This window comes from Eurosta solidaginis, chromosome 2 (genome assembly GCF_040869045.1).
Source record: "Eurosta solidaginis isolate ZX-2024a chromosome 2, ASM4086904v1, whole genome shotgun sequence".
In the NCBI taxonomy this organism is placed as follows: domain Eukaryota; kingdom Metazoa; phylum Arthropoda; class Insecta; order Diptera; family Tephritidae; genus Eurosta; species Eurosta solidaginis.
Genome location: NC_090320.1, coordinates 46,947,777 through 46,968,490, shown reverse-complemented (window position 1 = coordinate 46,968,490; position 20,714 = coordinate 46,947,777). Strand labels below are relative to the sequence as shown.

Genomic DNA, 20,714 nt, shown 5'->3' with positions numbered 1-20,714 from the left:
AAGTATTGAAACAAGATGCTTCAGATTTCTGTCGGTTTTTCGACAGACTGGCAGACGTTGGGAAGGTGACGCCTACTTAACTTCATCAAAGAAAGTAATTTATTCGTTGGGGAGCTCTAGGAAGTGGTTCAACAAAAGTGCCGAAACCCGAAACTCACAATGGACAAAAATATCTCCAAGTGGAAGTGTGGGAAATTCTCACGCACGCCCTCTTAACTCAACCTAACCTAACCTATGCTGAGATACAACGTTTTTGAAAAAAATTGCGGCGTACTCCAAGTAATTTTATAGATATGGAGCGTTTTCGAAACGGCAGTCGAGTTGGGGTGGTATTCCACTCAGTTGTGATAGGGCACTTGTGAAACCAAAATCAGAGATAGCTCTACAACACTAACGGCGGCGCTATTGCTAGCAGCGGTAGTTAAATTTTTGGAAAAAAAAATATGAAGTAGCAAGCCTTAATATTATTTATACCACAATTTCGAGCAATCTAAACACTGTGCTAATGTTTCTTAAATGGTTTTATTTAGCTTGACTTGACAGGCCGGCCGGCCTAACTTCCCGATAAGCTACAAGCTTGAATACAGTTCAGAACCCGATGACAATAATAAGAAAAAAACTCCGATAGGTGACGCATGGATCGAAATATTTCAAAAAATCGTATTTGTGGTCCGATTTGGTTCATATTTGGAACACGTATTACATACATGAATAGAAAGCGACCTATGAAAAAAATCGTCGCTAGGTGGCACAAGGATCGAGATATTCAAAAAAATCGTATTTGTGGTCCGATTTGGCTCATATTTGGAACACATAATACATACAAAAATATAAAGAGACCTATAAAAAACGCCGCTAGGTAGCGCAAGGCTCGAGATATTCAAAAAAATTGTATTTGTGGGGCAATTTGGTCCATATTTGGAACACGTAATACATACATGAATAGAAAGCGACCTATGACGTCCGATTTGGCTCATATTTGGAACAAATATTACATACAGTCCGGTAGAAGTGACATCAAAATATTTTGGAGTTAGACCAGCATACGTGGCGCAGAGTCGAGTAAAGTCTTTGGAAGGATTATGTATTGAGGACTTAGATTGTAACAAATTGTCAGGAAAGAGTCCTTGTAATAATGAGTCTCTAAATGAACTAAATAGAATGGGAAATAATAGGCAATTAAATAAAGACTAAAAACTTGAAAATAAAATAATTAAAAAAAAATTTAAGTTAAACGGTTTTATTGAAAACAATACTTACGTGAAGTAATAATAATACTAAAAGCTAGAAAATAATTAGGTAGGTCCTAGGTACTAGTCATCACACTCCTCGTCAATCTAGGGCGTTGATCTAACAATTAAATAAAAACGTTGGACGCGTAAAATTTCTATTGATAGTCATATCTAAGACCAACTGAACCTTAATCAGGTTATGCTACGCCTCACATTTTTAGAAATTTCACGCGCCCAACGCTTTTATTTAATTGTGTGATCAACGCCCTAGATTGATGAGGAGTGTGATGATAAGTACCTAGGGCCTACCTAATTATTATTACTTCATGTAAGTATTGTTTTCGATAAAACCGTTTAACTTAAAATTTTTTTTTTTAATTATTTTACTTTTAATCGAGTCGCGTTTTAGACACGCCAACGTCAACAAAACTTTTGTAATTTTTTGCTTTTTTTGGCACACGTACACAGCACTCTTAATCTTCAAATTTCAGCTTCTACACGTTTTTCAATTTTTAGCAAGAGGCTTGATTGGATATATTTCGAAAGAAGTCTTACTCAGCGAAAAATGTGACTATTGTTGTTAGTTTTGCCTGTGTACGTATGTTTGGCCTTTATTTCATTATTGTTGTTTTATTTATTTTTTTTTTGTGATTTTTTGTTTAGACGCATAACAACAGCTTAGCAATTTGCGTCAATGATTCGAGAATATATCGCAAACATGAGCATTAAAATGGGTGGGGTTTCGTGGTATTTACTAAAATATTTTGAAGAAATGCGAAAGATAAAAGGGAAACTACGAAAATTAGCAAGTAATTGTTATTTGTTTATTTTACTGCTACTTTATTTAGAAATTTCACCAAAAGGAATCATTGAAACCAGAGTACGAAAATAAACTAACGGCGTTTCCTGTCTGATAAGGAAGCTGCCCTGCTTGGGTCTTACTTTCCAGCACAGAAAGGAAATCGGCATCAACCATTAAGCAGAACACTAACTATATATGGCATATACAAAATACTAAGACACAGAATCCCGAAATACATAATAAAGACATGACCAAGCCTCGGCCAAACAAAACAGACTCGATGAAAGCTCCTCTCATATTGAAGTGTTGGTTGTATATTATTTTACTTTAGTTACACTGTGCTAAGTTTTCTGTTTTAAGGAAACGCGCAAAAGTGTTTGAGAAAAGCATTTTATCAATGTTTTTGATTTGTTCTGAAATGCATTTGAACATTTCTCAAATACATGTGGTATTAATCTGTATCGAATTCGGAAAAGTGGGTGGTGCCATTTGGTATTCATCTGTATCGAATTTTGGAATAGTGCAGGTAAACCTTTTTTCTGGCAGGAAAAAGTCCACCTGTTACGCTAGTCGTCGTCAACTAATTGCTTAGGTGGTTCGACAAAAGCCTTGCCAAAGTCATGGCGTATGCAGATCACGTTTCAGTCATCATAAGTGGCAGATGTCTAACAACAATCAGCTCTCTGATGGATTAGCCGCTTCAGGATGTACATGCCTGGTCATCTGGAGTCGGGTTAACATCCAAAGTGGTAAACCCGATCAAGTATTAAGGTCCACAATTGGAGGGATAACCCTATAAGCAAGGTACATCAAAAAATACCTAGGAAATATAATACGCCTTCTCCAGTTTAAGTTCAGAAATTTACAATTCAAGTTCAGAAAATTGCAATTCAAGTTTAGAAAATTACAATTGAAGTTCAGAAAATTGCATTAAAGTTTAGAAAATTACGATTCATGTTCAGAATTTCCAATTTAAATTCAGAGAATTACAATTAAAGTTCAGAAAATTTAAATTCAAGCTCAGAAAATTACAATTCAAATTTAGAAATTTAAAAATAGGTTATTTTTCAAAGGTTATTTCAATTCATACTACGTAATGTAATACTTATATGTTACTAGCGCAAGTGTTGATGCTTAGTTGGCAATGTTGCCAAAATGCGCTGGCTTGGATATACCGCACCCCAAGTTTTCTCCAAGGTGTATACATCCCGAGATTAGAAATCAAATGGAGAAAAACGGCAAAAATCGCTTAGGCGGTTAATCGCCAATTCATAATGAAAGAGGACGATGACGGATAAGTTGAGATATTTTTACATATGGTGCGAAGATCAATGCACACAGTACCTATACGTTTCTTGCTGGGGTGTGGACGATACGTTGATTGTGCTAAAGGTCATATTTTCGTCATCACTGCTATCATACTCAATAGTTGTGGCCCTAATAATATAGCTGGATGGCCTTGTAACTGACTCCGTATGAGCGTAAAAGAGAGAAGAGAAGGAAGAATTATTCTTTCTTTCTTCGCTATATCCCTCTCGTGAGCAAAAGTGATTTAAATTAGTTAAGAAGTCCAACGCTTCTTTGGCAGATAGTTAGTAGGCTTTTATATCCATATCGCTAACATTTACCATCTTACATACATTTTTTCCATAGGATGAAAGAAAAAATACCTGACAAATTTTCTGAACTTAAATTGACATTTTTTGAACTTTGATTGTAATTTTCTGAACTTAAGTTGGAAATTCTGAGCTTGAATTGTAAGTTCTGAACTTGAATTGTCATTTGCTGAACTTAAACTGGAAAAGGTGTGGTATATCATGTGTGCGTGTGTAAGTCACCTAACTTCTTTTAAAGGACTGGACTCATTTTGAAGCCATTTATATAATGTCTTTAAGAGCATTCGAGCATAGCTTAAATTCACACAAAATTTTGGAAAAGTAGGCGGGGCCACACCCCCCGCGAATATAACTTTTATCTTGCCAAAAATAAGTATATATATTAATCTGTATCGAATTTTGGAAAGTTGGGCGGTGCCGCACCCCTTATTAGGCAACATTTAAATTCGCTTTATCTCAGCAACTACTTGAAACAGGTAATCAATATTTGGTAAAGAGGGAGAGAAGGAGTGGGTGAGAGAAAAGGTCGAAGTGGGATTGGGATCAGGTGTGGGTATGTGAATGGGAATTGGAGTGGAAATAGGAGATGGAGTAAAGAGTGGAAGTGGGAGTGGAAGGGGATGAACAAAAAAAGTTGAAATGGAAGGTAAAGTAAAAGATAATTGGATAGAATGTGGAGAGTAGAACCGAGGTAGGCAAACCATTTTTCGGGCAGGAAAAAGTCTACCGGACACTCTAGTGCCTACTATATAAAGTTTAAGTTTGAGTTAGAGTCTTTAGTTTTTATATACTAAAAAAAAGTTTAAATATAAAGAAAATAAAAACCTGGTATAAGAATTTGGTACTACAGCCTGTTTATTACACAGTCAGTATAACTGTCTTGTATGTATTTAAGATTAGGAGAGAGTTGTTTAAGATTTTTGATAAGGCCCGTATCGACGGAGCCTCCGCTCGTGTCATGTCAATAGCCTATCAGTGACGGATTGCCTAACGATGACACGACACCCAAATAAAGAAAAATGATATTGACTATCGAAAAGTTAGCGAATAATAACCGAAAAGTTATCGAAATATTCTTATGAAATTATTTATTTGTTATAGAAAAGTTATTTGAAAATTAAAAAAATTATCAACGTTATATCGGAACGCAACCAACGGTCTGTTAGCGGCTCGTTATCGACAACTCAGCGATTTGTCATGAAACAGATGCCGATAACACTTCTATATAAAACCGATGACACACCTGCAGCCCAGCCCAGCTTTTAACTAGCCGATAAAACACCAATAAGAAACTGGTGACACAACGATTACAAAGCAAACCGAGAACTCGATGATAATAATTCGCTATCGATAGTAAGCCTATAATAAAATAACTTGCCGTTATCGGTTGTTACCGGCAATAAAATAATTAAAAACAAGTAAGGACGGGACTGTCTTTGCCTGTGCCGAAGACTTCATACCTTTCATGAATGGGGTTGAACAATAATCTTATCCCGTTCGTAATCTCCAAATAATCGGATGTATAAGATAGGAAATATATAGTGAACAGATGTACATACCTAAACGATTTTTAAGATAAATATAAAATAAAAAATGGCAAAAACCCCCTTATCTGAACGATCGGTTGTATGGGATATATATTATATATACCTCCGATCGAAATGATTTTTACAGGAAATCTATGATATATTAGAATAAATATCACCAAGTTTAACGTTTTTATATTGGAAATTAAGGGAGAAATTGCTAAAAATCTTTCTATCTGAACGATCGGTTGTATGGGATATATATTATATATAGCTCCGATCGAAATGATTTTTTCATGAAATCTTCTTTATATTGGAAATTAAGGGAGAAATTGCCAAAAAATCTTTCTATCTGAACGATCCATTGTATGGGATATAACTATATATAGCTCCGATCAAAGTGATTTTTTCAGGATATCTTCTATGATATATTAGAATATATATTACCGAGATTCACGTTTATACTTTCTAAATTGCGGAAGGAATACCCAAAATCGTCTTATCTGAACGATCGGTTGTATGGGAGATATATGTTATAGTGGTTCGATCCTACCGGATCCGACAAATGTCTAATATAATACAAAAATACATCCTTGTGCCAAATTTCATTGAGATATCTCAAAATTTGAGGGACTAGTTTGCGTTCAAACAGACAGACGGACGGACAGACGGACATGGCTATATCAACTCAGTTCGTCGCCCTGATCAATTCGGTATACTTAATGGTGAGTCTATCTTCTATATTTCTCAACGTTACAAACATCGGACCAAAGTTAATATACCGTTTCATGTCCATGAAAGGTATAAAAAATGTTTAAGTTAAACGGTTTTATTTAAAACAATACTTACATGAAGTAATAATAAAACTAAAAGCTAGAAAATAATTATGTAGGTAGGTCCTAGGGACTCCTCATCAATCTATGACGTTGATCAGACAATTAAATGAAAGCTTTGGGCGCGTGCAATTTCTAAAAATGTGAGGCGTAGCATAACCTTATTAAGGCTCAGTTGGTCTTATGTATGACTATCAATAGAAATTTGATCTCGATACCTGCGCCACCTAGCGGCGATTTTTTTCATAGGTCGCTTTCTATTCATGTATGTATTATGTGTTCCAAATATGAACCAAATCGGACCACAAATACGAATTTTTGAATATCTCGATCCTTGCGCTAAATAGCGGCGATTTTTATCATAGGTTTCTTTCTATTCTTGTATGTATTATGTGTTCCAAATATGAGCCTAATCGGAGCACAAATACGATTTTTTTGAATATCTCGATCTTTGCACCACCTGGCGGCGAATTTTCATAGGCCGCTTTCTATTCATGTATGTATTACGTGTTCCAAATATGAACCAAATCGGACCACAAATACGATTTTTTGAAATATTTCATCGGGTTCTGAACTATATTCCAAGTTTCAAGCTTGTAGCTTATCGGGAAGTTACTTAAATTTCAATTACAAAATTCGTGCCAGCCAGCCAGCCAGTTAGCCTGTCCAGTCAAGCTAAATAAAACCGTTTAAAAAACCGCCGAATCTCTTCGCAAAAAGCTCGAAATTATATGTTTCTGGTAACGTTGCTTCTATTGTGGTTGAGGTATATTCCCTGGGCGACCTCTGGCTAACTTCAAAACATTAGTTTTCTAGACATACACTCGTAGGTTAAGGCATCGAACTTCACGACTAGTTGGTACTATCGCCTTTTTTTAAAAGAGGAATTGCTTCAACAAAACGCTTGTTTAACGTCTGGAGCGCTTAGGAGAAGACCTTTACCTAAGCCTTATATTATTTAAGATTCTTGGAATTGAAATTTAAACTGACGATAAGTTTTTCAGTCCAATTCTAAATACATTTTTCCGCGGAGTTTTATCTCTTTCCCTTTGAGGTTTCAAATTCGGTACCTGCCCTGATCACTAACGTACTTCATCACATGTGTACTCTCACGAAGGTTGCCCCCTGCCGGAATATATAAATGTCTGTGGTTTAGGTAATAAGTCTCGACATGTGTTTTAGAAGCTTAAGATTTACACCATTCAAATAATTCAAAATATTTGAAAATATTTCATGTCAGCTTGATAAGTTTGCCGATCGGTCCTCATGGAGCGGCCAGTTCAATCTAACCTTGATAAGTTTGCGATTACGAAATTGTGACTTCTTTAATGTGTATTATTTTTGTGCTCAAAATATATAAAACCGTGAAAAGAAAAGCCTGCCAAAAGTTTGAACCACGCTGTACCACAATAATTTTTGAATTCCTACAATAATTCAATATTATTGCATATAACTCAAATGATTCTTCATTCCCGTTGGTCCCCGTTTTGATATAATGACGATCACAAAGAGGGAGTTGTATGAGGTGTGGGTTGCAAAACGTGGCCAAAAATAAAAGGATAAAGCCGTTTTAGATCACGTGTGTACTGTTTTAGGGAGGGAGTAAACGGAGTCGAGGGATTGTATGATGAATGCTGCAGTAAAGTTGGAATTTTTTTATCAAACTTTATATGACATGGATTCAAGTGAATTACACCAAAGTTGAAGAAGATAAGAAATTTAAATATAGGTAAGTTCAATTGTGAATAAAGGAACAAGATAAGGCTGTAAGAAAGTTTTTTTTGGGGTAAATTCAAAATTTTTGGATGGGGGTCCAACCCCGCCCAGCCTCCCCCGCCCTTCGCCTATTCTCACTGAAGGGGGGTAAGGCATACAAACATATACACTCGGTTTGAATGAAATATATTCATTTTTCAGTGAGTTATTAATTTTTCGCGTTTAAATCATGCAAAAATGCCACTGTGCGGCGCCGCGCCACAACAACAACAGGAGCTTATTAAGTTTGACCTTGAAAGTGGAAATAAATTCGAAATTCAAATAGAATATATAATTGAAAAAAAGACAAATAAGAAATAGAAACATATCATTAGAAGGAACGCCACGAGGCGCAAGCCAATAACTAAATTCATTGCCACGCAAAACAGGCAAAACTGGATTTTTAATGTGCACACATGTGCGGCACACAAGCAGCACCTAATTCGAACGCATAATAGAAAATAATTTTTTGTTGTTATTTTTCTTTTAATAAACTACATTGAGAATGAGCAAACTAACCAAAATAGCAATAAACCAAATTAGTGCCATTTAATCTCCGAGCACATAAAGTTTTGCACTTTTATTGCTATCACAAATTCATATCGTAGAGATATAAATATTATAGCAGAACGATTAATATTATTTTGGTATGCGCGCATTGGATGAACAAAAGCTAAAAGAATTATTCATGTTTACTATTTCATTTAGCAACATCAGAATTTTAGAAATAAGGTTTTTCAATTAGAAGAAAATTTTTCTAAGCGGGGTCGCCCCTCGGCAGTGTTGGGCAAGCGCTCCGTGTGTATTTCTGCCATGAAAAAGCACTCAGTGAAAACTCATCTGCCTTGCAGATGCCGTTCGGAGTCGGCATAAAACATGTAGGTCCCGTCCGGCCAATTTGTAGGGCAAATCAAGAGGAGCACGACGCAAATTTGAAGAGAAGCTCGGCCTTATATCTCTTCGGAGGTTATCGCGCCTTACATTTATTTATTTTATTTCATTTATAAAATTGAAAATGGTAATTATAAACAACTGTGCGGTTAAAGCTGTTATACATATGTGCGTATTTGCATATGGACGAGATATTTATGTACACATGTGTGTATGTATTATTGAATGGAAAAAGAAGGTAGATAACAAAGAGATCGAAATTTTTTTGCTATAAAATTATAGCAACTTTTACGAGCAGTATTTTACACAATTCGTCTAGTTATTTAACATTTTCAGAGATGATTTATCACAATTAAAAAAAATATTTGCTATAAAATTATAGCAAACTTTTCTACATTCTTTTTTGCAAGGATTTTGCTGTTTTTAAAAATAACGGCTGTGCTTTTCAATATTAACTGTTTCTTACATAAAAAAAAAAAAATACATAATTAGCAGTTAATTTTATGCTTTACTATGCAGTTATGGAAATTTTAATGAGCATTGTTTTACTCAGTTCACTTAGGTGTTAAGCATTTTGAGTAGTTAAACAACTTTTTCCATAAATTCTAAGGATTTTTTTTGCTATAAAATTATAGCAAACTTCTGTGAACAATTTTTGCATGTATTTTGCTTGGCTAAATTTTTTTACAATTTTCTAGGTAGTTGAAACTGATAGGCGCATCTTTTGAAAATTCAACTGCAGTGTCTTCCAGGCAGATGTATCAGTCACCATGGAAGCCGCAGCTAGGATGCGGACAAACAATATCGGCAATGAAATCTTTTTGTTAAGCGACAGCCAGGCTGCTATCAAATCTCTTAGCTCTTACTCGTTCAATTCATCTCTTCAAGAGATGGCACAACAGAACCGTGGGTGAAGTGTAACATAGATCAGTGCGACAAGAACATCGAGGGAAACTGCATTGCAAACGTATCCTCTAGGCAAGTTACAACTGAGCAGAGCAAGGAACCCTCTGCCACATACAAGCTAATACTAAAGAGCACATCCACCGTCAAGTCAACGAAAGATGGCTACAAACACTGGTATTTCGGACATCGCAGGAAACCTGGCAAAAATGGGATCCTGTAAGATCTCGTCACGTTTACACCTTAAGCAGGTATACAATTTCCACACTTGTAGGAGTCTTAACTGGTCACTGCCTTATAGGTAAGCTTGTAGAAAGGTTAGGAGCCCCGTATCGTGGTTGCTGCAGGAGTCGTAGAAAGGATGAAGAGGAGGAAACGGTGGTTGGCCTCATCTGCAACTGCCCGACGTTAAGTGGCGAAAGGCTGCGTTTTCTGGGAGCTCCCTTTCTGGATAATCTCCGTCAGGTCGTGAAGTACGACATCAAGGACTCGGTCGACTTTTTCAGGTCTACAAAATGGTTCGAAGAGGAAGCTTAACTGTATGCTTTCGTGGCATCACAACGAGCTTAATGACACTGTGTCCTCGGACAGATATTTTAAGCTAACCTAACCTAAACTTTTAAATATTTTTTTAAATTTCTTCTCTTTCCTATAATTTTATAGGAAATATTGATAAACATTGACACAGAAATAATAAGTAGATACATATTTATAATTTAGAGAAAAAACAGTCTTCATTTTAGCGTTAATTGATAATTCCTTATAAAAATTGAATAAGACATGGCACTTAAAGTACCAACAACAACTGAATTTTAATGAAAATTATAGCTTATACTATTGTAGGCAGCGGCATGAAGCAACTGATTAGAAGAATTTAATTTGTTTTTCTTACATATCCATTTTTTATTTGCTATAATTTTATAGGAAGTGTTTTAAACCACTTTTCTCATGAAAATGTGAAGCTTTGATGTTTTCGAGAGATGTGCAGGTACTTAATTAAGTTGTTCGATTTGCTATAATTTTATAGGAAGTAATTTTAAGCACTTTTTACGGCATTTTGAATAAATAAAGAGGCACAGAAATTTTATTTACATTTTTCGACTTACTATAATTTTATAGGAAGTACTTTATTGCACAAAACCTTGGAGAACTTTTGGTTTCAGACTATTTTTAGTATTTTTGCGCTTTAATACGCTCAATTGTTATCGTAATCAGTAATTTATTAGACTTTAATATAGATTTAGCACTGTAAGATTGTTTATTGTTCTAATATAATTAATACGAGCCGTACCCGCGGGTATCTTGCGCAACCAATCTAAAAGTCTCTTATCAAATATCAACAGAAATCAGCTGTTCTATCAATCAATTAAAACTTACGACTTGCGCTGCCATCTGGAGTATAAGAGCAACTGCCGGTAATGCAGTGCAAATATTCACAATAGTGCCATAGTACAACTAGATTTCTTTGTGAGCTCACAATCGTTTATTTTTAGCAAATTATTTTAATAAAATATAGCTAACCAAAAGCACTACGACCAAAATTGCCCAAAGCTCGCTAATAGCCCGAATCTCCATATTAACAACCAAAGCTTTATTTATAGATTTGGATTCCAAATAAGAGCGAAAAACGGACATAAAAACAGCAATTAGAGATAATATATATGATGATTGCATTCTAGGTGAATTGTATTTCTAAACATACCTATGTATATTGCGCATTTTTAATGATGCCGCTAATTAAGTGTAATTTTAATGATATAAATTAGAAATTGTTTATTTTTTTTACTTTTGTAATATTTTTATACACATTGTTAACACTGCGCTAAAACCTGTTAGCGCAATTGTGGCAACTGTATTACTGCAACATTTGTAACCTAAAAACGCGTATTTTAACGCGATTTTTTAACTGTTTTTTTTTTTTTGCTGTTTTCAATTTTTTATTTGTACAATCGTTTTCACACATCTTTATTTAATTAAAAATTCCCATCATCGAATTTTCATATGGCACTAGCATATGCTGTGTGTGAAATTTTCGCAGAGTTGTTGTTTTTTCTTTTTTTCGCTTTATGTTTATATTTCACAATTTTGTTTTAGATATTTTATCATTTGTGCTGATTTTTGGCATTTACGTGCGCTGAACTGGCTTGTTTTAATAGTACGCTTTTTAAACAATCGTTTTTGATTAACAAATTAACGAAAATAAATAAAATATGAAAAAATAAAATACACAAAGCTTCAAGGTTTGAGCTGGGAGCGACAACTGAGTCAACTGTGGCCACTAGGGGATACCCTCAAGGGGTGTGCTTTTTCCTCTCTTAAGGACCCTAGTCATAGATGACCTGCTTCAGTTACTGCAATCCAATGGATTTGACACGCAAGGGTGTGCAGATGGCTTAGTAATCTGCATAGGAAAACAGAGAATCGTATAGATTAGAACTCAGAGGTCTGGTTCACGGATGGATTAAAATTTGATGACGAAAAAACGCGGAGCTGACTTCTGTGGGCCGAAAGAAATCGACACCAACGGAATGCTACTTCAGTAAAAAGGCTTATCCTCGAGGAGTATCTTCATTATGTGAAATAGCCAGGCAGCCTTACGTGCCTTGCAGTCTTACACAATTACTTCTAAGCTAGCAGACCCACAATTTAAATTTCATTTTATTTTAAATAAAAAATATATCAAAATTAGGAGCTATTTAGGTGCTTTTTAGGGCCACAAAAGATAATTTAGGTTTTCATTTAGTTTTCGAGATATTCGCAAAAAAGTGTGGGTCTGATAGCTTAACGTCAAGCAGACCCACACTTTTTTGCGAATATCTCAAAAACCAAATGAGCACCTAAATTATTTTTTGTGGCCCTAAATAGCACCTAAATGTACTTAATTCTCAATCAACTTAAACTTACTTTTGAGCACTTGGGTGTGCCAGCTTTACGCACGTTGAATGAATGCATTGTAGTGTTAAATGATTTGGGAGCACAAAACAAGATTTTGTAAGGATGGGTTCTTGGGAATCAGTGACAAAAAGGTAATGAACAGCAGACTACCTAGCCAAGCACAGTGCTTTAGCAGCATTCTATGATCTAGAGCCCCCAGAGAAACCAAAAATAACTGGGAAACAAAGCAGTTCAGACAACACTAGATTGGCTGCCAGGGGCAAAGACAGGCCAAATCGTTCATACTTCCAGGAACAAGAATATCAGCTAAACTTATAAATCTAAGCAGAGAGGACCTACAAACTCTCACTGGGTACTATACGGGAAGCTGTAGTCTACGATATCACCTAAGTAAGTTGATGACATCGGCAAATCTGTCGATTTTATCAGCTGGATAATGAAATACCAGCTCACAGCCTATGCGAATACCATTCCATCTGTATGGCGTAACCCCTCGTGATATGGAGTAAAAAGCCAGCAGAAGAACTTAGATATATTAAAGGCCTCCACAAACAGGAATAGGCGGGAAGGTCAAGTATAATAGATCTAAACAAAGGTCGCAGTGCATCGAGGCCTAATTATAATTTTTTATGATCCATTTACATATACATATGAGGGAAGTGTTTAAAATTTTGTTATTCTGTTTTTATTAATTACACTATGCGACAAAATCAACTTTTTTCTGGGTATTGGACCAAACCCACTTTTTTGTAGAGATTGAGGCTTAAGTAGACAAAGTACTATCTCCGTTTTTCGAAGTTAGCCTCCAAAAAATTGATATCGGCTTTGGAAGTTCGAAATTCTACATTTCGAAATTTTATTTTTTTTTTTTGTTAACGCGTTCAGCAAATTAAAAAGTAAAAATGTGGTCGTGGTCCGCTCTTTTCCCTTACTTGAAAGGATGAATTCTTTTTTTTGAGAATTTTAGTATAACAGCTGTTATACGAGTTAAAAGTCAGATAGTCCCATGATATTGGCTACTACTTTCATGTCTGCACCTTCTCTCCACTGGAATTGCTCGTACTGTAATTATTCAAACAAAAGAATTCAGCCTTTCAGCATTCAAATAAAAGAAAAAATGCGGACCACGACCACATTTTTACTTTTTTAATTTGCTGAACTCGTTAACAAAAAAAAAATAAATAAAATTTCGAAATGTAGAATTTCGAACTTCGAAAGCCGATATCTATTTTTGTTTATGCTTTTTATTGCTTTAAACTTTATACAATTTTTTTTATGTTGATTTGCTTTAATATTGTTTTTATGTTGGTTTTTGGTTTTGGGACCGTTTGTCGATTTTAGCATTTTTCTGCTTTTATTTTTAATTTTATCTTTAATTTGTGATTCACTTTTTTTAGAATTCTTTGTTATTTTTCTTTTTATTTTACAATTTTTTATCTTTCAACACGAACTTGCTTTATTTTTGGGTTTATTTGCACTTTTTTCTTTCAATTTTTTAATGCGATTTTTTTTTTGCTACTTCGGCTATTTGGTTTAAGGCCCTTTCATCGATGTTTTCCGCTATTTATATTGTCAATTTTGTACCTCCGTTCTTTTATTCATCTTTTACGTTTCTTTTCTGCTTTTGGTAATTTGACTTGTGTGTTTTTTTTTTTAATTTTTTATGTTTATGTTTATTATTTTTATTATGTTTACTTTTAAATTTTTTTGCTGAATTTTTTTGAAATTATTATTTTTTTCCAAAAATATTCCTATTTTTTTATATTTTGGTGCATAAAATTTCAACAAAGCAATTCTCAATATATGTATGTATATCTACTAATGACACTCACCTACTTTACAATGTTTACATTTTCATTTAATAGGTACTTACTATTATTAGCATTTTCATGTCTTTTAACATCGTTAAGCTCTATTAACTCACTTATGCTCGTTTAAGAAACCATAAAAAAAATTTTAACAACCTATGCATCAGTTTTTTAAGAACAGCCACCTTACACACACATTTGCATAATTGCCATTTAAGGGAAATTGTATACAGTTAGAGCATTATCTGTCACTTTCTCTTCTTATTGATGTGTGTATGTATGTACATATGTATGTCTCAAAATCATCAATACTCACCCACACAGGCACATTTTACAAAGATTCGCCAACGATCTGCGTTTACTGCGTCTTCGATTCTTTTGATAGTAAACAGTTGAACCATTTTCAGCATCGAGCACCGTTTGTTGTAGCACAACACCCGCACCACCACCAATACCGCCACCACCACTTACACTTTCATTTGAACCGTTCACAGTGGCGCCAGCTGTAGCATCATAACGTTTATGTGCACCACCGCCACTACTACGTACACCTAATGCTACAGACTCTGTGACACCATGACCGGACACGCCCACACCACTTGTCGCACCGCCATTACCGCGATACGACGTTTGCGTTGTCTCCGCCAGTTTCGCGTTCGCAGACGTACCCAATCCCTTATTGAAAACACCGCCAAAATTATATCCTGTTCTTGTTTGTTTTTCTTTATATTCTTGTGGTTGTTGTTGTTGTATTCTTGTACTCGTACTACTAAAGTCTTCGTATTTAGCGCGTTCGCGACTACGTTCATTTCTAAAACGTACTTGCCCGACTGTGCGGCTAAGACTATTCGTTGTTTTGCTGTTGCCAAATAAATGACTGAGGAAGCCCGTCGCTATGTTGCTGGTGCCGGTATTAAACGACGTTGATGACGTCGTCGATGCCGATGGTTGTGTTGTGTTTGTTGAGTAATCATGGAGATAGTAACGTGTGGTGGCAATGCTCCCGCGTTTTGCTTGTTGTTGGCCACGTCCGCTATGGCGTATGAGTAATTCAGTCTCAGAGTCAGTATCTTCGGATTCGCCATCGAAATCGCGTAATTGTAATTCGCTTTCGGCCACCATGGCAGTGTTTTGTGTTTTATGTATGTATGTATATTTGTATATTGTTGTAGCGTTCAAAGAACAAACGCACGTTGTTGTTGTAAACGTAAATAACTACAAAAGAATAGGGGAACCTCAATTTGGCTAATACCGAACATTACTTATATACCCAGCTGTGGGTTGTAACAATAGCACACATATGGAAAGCGGAAGAAAGTTGATTCAAAAAGATTTTCAAAGAATATACATATGTATTTGCTATGTCGAACTCCCCGTAGAAAAATGTTCTATGCCGAAATTTGAAGAATTCATTGGAATTATCAAAATTATTTTCAAAAGCGCTTTATTCCGCACATCTTAGAATTAGGTCAATGAACACCCTATTTCAGCTTAGAAATCAATAAATAACTCCTGCCAACAAGTGCTACTTTGGACTGAGTAGGAAATTTAACAGTAATATCATCTTTCGACAAAATGACGCTGCACAAGTCGCTCCTCATACCTGTCCTGATGTATGGCTCGGAATCATGGACGGTGTCGAAAGGAGATGAGATGGCTCTTAAAATGTTCGAGCTTTACGCAGATATGGAGATAGTGCAGAGAGGATAAGCATAAAGGCTTCGCTGGCTAATTCATGTTATGCGTGTGGACGAAGATGCTGAGGCCAAGAAAATATTTCAGGCAACACCACAGTTTAGAAGCAGAAGGAGGGGAGACCTCCACTGACTTGGGAGAAGCAGGTGGAAAAAGGATTGACCTCCCTTGGTTGTTGTTGTTGTATTAATGATAAAGACAATCAATGAAGGTTTTTGGGAGTGTTATAGATGTTGTTGTTGGTCTTTTGTCGCATATAGATCCGGTATGTTCCGGTAACAAAGCACCATTAAGGTACCAGCCCCACCATCTCGGGAACAATTAACATGACCAACTTATTTTGTTTTGTTGATTTTCCGACAGGGTGGATAAATGATGTATATTGGAACGATTTTCCGTCATCCCTTGTCAAATTTTGTTTTGAGACAAACCGGTTTTGGCGTTGTGCCATCATTAGTGTCGATTTTCGTTCTCCACATTAAACCTTCTAGGCTGGGGAATTGAAATCGATATTCTGAAATAGTTTTCATTTAGGAACGTATTTGAACAGTAAATTGTTTTAGGAGATCGGAAAGACTTGGTAAAAAATTTTGTTATCTGCTGACCTTTGACATCCTTGTCCGCCGTTCTTAGCACGCAAGACCTGAACGATTTGTTATACTCAGGAAAAAGTTCATAAATACCACTTAGAATATAATATAATTATTACCTGCGAACTAAAGGCCTCATCTCTACACAGTACTAAACCAACTACTTCAGAAAATCAGGGACGGTATTCAGCTTTAGATATTGTATGTACCTGCAGTCTAGCTGACAATTTTGTGCTGATGACTTTTGAAACTCCAACGAACTGTAAGTATTCCTGTAATGCTTTTTTAACACCAAGGCCTGATTTACAATGAACGCTCGGACTCGGACTTTTACTTAACCCTTAAATGCATGACATCTCCGATTTGAATTTTTTTTTTAAACGAGAGATAACTGCTTATAAAGTCATGAAAAAATAATAAAAAAAAATTTAGTGCTCAAAATTGTCCTTTTTTCTTAAGGATAAGGGTTTGTTGCCAAATGGCTACATCATGTGTTATTAGAGCGATATAGTGAAAATTGTCAGAACTGAAACAAATCGAAAATGCAAGGAGAAAAAATTATTTTATTCAATTTAAATTGTTCAAAAAACATGTAAATGATATATTAATTTATATGAAAAAGTTTAAAACAATTATTTTTGTTGTTAAAACACAGAGCAATGCCACATTTTTCACATTTAACGCGACTGAAGCCCTTACATTCAGGATATTTGCAGCGCATTTTAGTTTCCGTGTGCTCGGGCCAGTGTCCAGTTTCATCTCTGCGAATATCCTTGGGAAGAACATGTTGAGCAGGACCTCTTTTCTTCTTCATTTGAATTGCTGGTTCTATGATACTTGGTCTGCCACGTTTTGTTCCCACTTTCACTTGGCTGAGACAACGACCTACTTCAAGACGAAAATCAGCATGGTTTAAAAGATCAGATTCCGTTTTGTTCTTCTGCTTCAGTACGCGTTTCTAGGTCAACCATGCATTGACCATTGTCATGTCAATCAAGTGATAAAATATTCGCAAGTACCACTTTCTACTTCTAATTGCAATTTTATACCGACCCATTAAACAATCTAAGAGGTCCACGCCTCCCATATGACGATTGTATTGCTGAATAATATTGGGGCATTTGACATCAACTACTTTGCCAGCTTTCCGATCAAATCGTTTTACTAATATTTCAGGAGATGTTCCTGCAAAAGCAGATATTAGGTTAACATATTTATTATCCTTCCAAACAACTGAAGTTATATCGACTCCATCTATAGTCGTCATATATTCATGGCTTTTTCCGCGTTCTTCTTTTTTCATTGCGGCTTCTGTTGGTAATTTATAATTTGGAATTCTGTTTCTAGGAACAGTAAATACCTTTTTTGGCTAAATACACCATCAGTGGAATGGCTGTATAAAAATTATCATGAAATATGCGATAATTTTGTTGTCTTGGAATAATACGAGACAAACGCAAAACAATGTTTGATGTTGCCCCAAGATCTGGTTCGTCATGCGGTCTGGGCTTATTGTTTTCAGCACCAGTGTATATTTCAAAATTGTAGGCAAATCCAGAAATTCCTGCCAAAACAAACAATTTGAAACCCCATTTATGTGGTTTCATTGGCATATATTGCTTCATGAAGTGTTTCACTTTTGTTGAGCACATTTGTTCGTCGATGGACAGTTGCTTTTCCAATGGTATGCTTCTAAATTTGGAAAGAAGATGATTGATTAGGGGCCTTATTTTGTATAACCGATCATGCCCTTCTTGACCACGTGGTATAAAAGAAGAATTATCATTGAAGTGTATATTCTGCCGCAATTTTTCAAAGGCGTTGACTGGCATTATGTCTTTTACAAAAGAAATGCCCAGTTTATCACTCCAATAAGATCTAATACTCGGCGCATGTACAGTAGACATGTACACTACAATGGCAATGTACTTTTTTATATCGGATGGAGCATATTTGTTATGTTTCTCTGGATTCTTTTGTACACTGTAAAAATTTGTCTGCTCCACAATGTTCATAATAAGTTCATCAGTTAAAAATCAACAAAAAAATGGTATGGAGTCTCTAAACTTAATAATTCACCGTCTATTTCATCGTTGCCATGAAATTGGAGTTGATCTTCATGTAATTGTAGATTTTTTTTCCAAATGATGTTTTTTTTGGTGCGTTGTCCAAAATCTTCGGTTGAAGGGGCTGCAGAATTACATTCCAATGACGGACTCGGAGCTAAAGGAGGCTGCGTGATTGCATCTATTTCTGTATCATAATCAGAATGTGCCAGATCAGTCGGAACAAAGTCTGGGTATTCTATATCGTCGTCAAAGCCATTCTCATCTTCACTTTCGTCGCTATTATATTCCAGCAAATATTTCGTAAGCTCCTCCACTGATTTGAATGGTTTATTCATTTTGGAAACAACTGAACAAGAGAATTAATAGTGGTCACACAAGTTGAACAAACTATAATTATATGCACAATGTAGCCAAATGGCAACATGTAGCCAAATGATAATTTGATAACAATCAAAATTATTTTTATATATACAACTGCTGCAAATGGAAATACATACCTTTTTATGTATAAACAATAAATTTAAATAACAATTGATGCTTTATTTATTATTTTACAACGCTTTTCAAAGTTCACATTTCACTACTTATGGACAATGTGTATACTCATGTCAAAAAATTGCGCCAAAAAAAGCACGATCAATGAAAACACACGAGTCAATTTACGATTTCGTTTGAACAGTATATAGCCAAAAGTCTACATCATGAATTAAACCGTTATCTGTAGTATATGCGAAATTATAGAACTTTTAATGCTATGTTGCCAAACGGCAACGCAATACATTTAAGGGTTAATATATAAATATTAAGGTTGCGCTTATTGGGTTTTGGTTTGGAATTCCTGATAAGTGAAACTACTCGATATTCTTGGTTATAAATATTAACTATTTTTCCAGCCCTTCAGTTTGAGTTTGGTGCAATATATGTGGACTATTGTAATTTGTGTTTGGCGCAGCTGGGTATACAAATAGGTAAGCCATTAAAATAAAATACCTAAAATATAGAAAGCAAACTGGAGGTATAGAGCACCCAAATGTAACAATTTCAAAATTATTTTTAAGTTATTAGGAAGAGAGCGCACAGCACGTTGAATTTTGTTGAATGTATTGGCTACCCGAGCATAAGCTCGATGAGTATGTGTTTCTTTGTACTATTTGATGAGTAGTAGTACATACCTACGTTACAATTCTTATTCAATGTTTGTGTTTATTTTGTAATTTTGCTTATGCTAGTTGTTTATTTGTTCAAGTTTTTCTTTACTATTTTGTTATTTTATTTTCATTGCATTTTTGTTTCGCTGATATTTTTAACGATACCGCAGTTTCAGTTGGCTAATTTGTATTGCCAACACTTGACTTTTTATTGTTCTTATAGTTGTTACTATTCATTTACATTTACTATTTGTTGCCAGTTGCTGTTGGTTTATCAACGCCTTCCTTATCGTGCCGCTCAAGTGCTTTGTGCTTTTAATTTCGAGTGCCGTCGTTTTTAACTGTTGAGTAATTTAAATGTGCTCAGCCCCACAAACGACTTTGGCGTCTCGCTGTTTATCGTCTGGCTATATATTTAAATAGCGTAATTTTTGTCATATTGTTGTTGTTGCTTTATTGGCTCTAATGTTGTTGTTGTTGTTGGCTCTAATGTTGTTGTTGTTGTTGGCTGTTGTTGTTGTTGTAGCGATAAGGTTGTTCCCCGAAGGCTTTGGGGAGTGTTATCGATGTGATGGTCCTTTGCCGGATACAGATCCGGTACGCTCCGGTACCACAGCCCCATTAAGGTGCTGGCCCGACCATCTCGGGAACGATTTATGTGGCCACATTAAACCTTCAGGCCATCCCCTCCCTCCCCAACCCCAAGTTCCATAAGAAGCTTAGGGTCGCCAGAGCCTCGTCTGTTAGTGAAACAGGATTCGCCGCGGATAGGTGAGGTTGACAATTGGGTTTGGAGAAGCTATATGTTGCGCTGGCAACCTGCAGGGTTGCGCTACACAGCCCCTTGAATCTGGTATTTTAGTCGCCTCTTACGACAGGCATACCTACCGCGGGTATATTCTGACCCCCCCCTAACCCGCTGGGGGAGTTGTTGTTGGCTCTAATGTTGTT

General features: G+C 35.7%; 1 protein-coding gene across 1 annotated transcript in view; it reads right to left on the bottom strand.

Annotated features, from left to right (window-relative positions):
- The window catches only part of LOC137239672 (probable phospholipid-transporting ATPase IIB), a 145,472-nt gene that overhangs the window by 122,525 nt on the left and 2,233 nt on the right, over window positions 1–20,714 (bottom strand). The window contains exon 2 of the mRNA XM_067765235.1: window positions 14,578–15,476. Within this exon, the coding sequence (XP_067621336.1) occupies window positions 14,578–15,476 (899 nt within the window). The remainder of the gene's footprint in view (window positions 1–14,577; window positions 15,477–20,714) is intronic.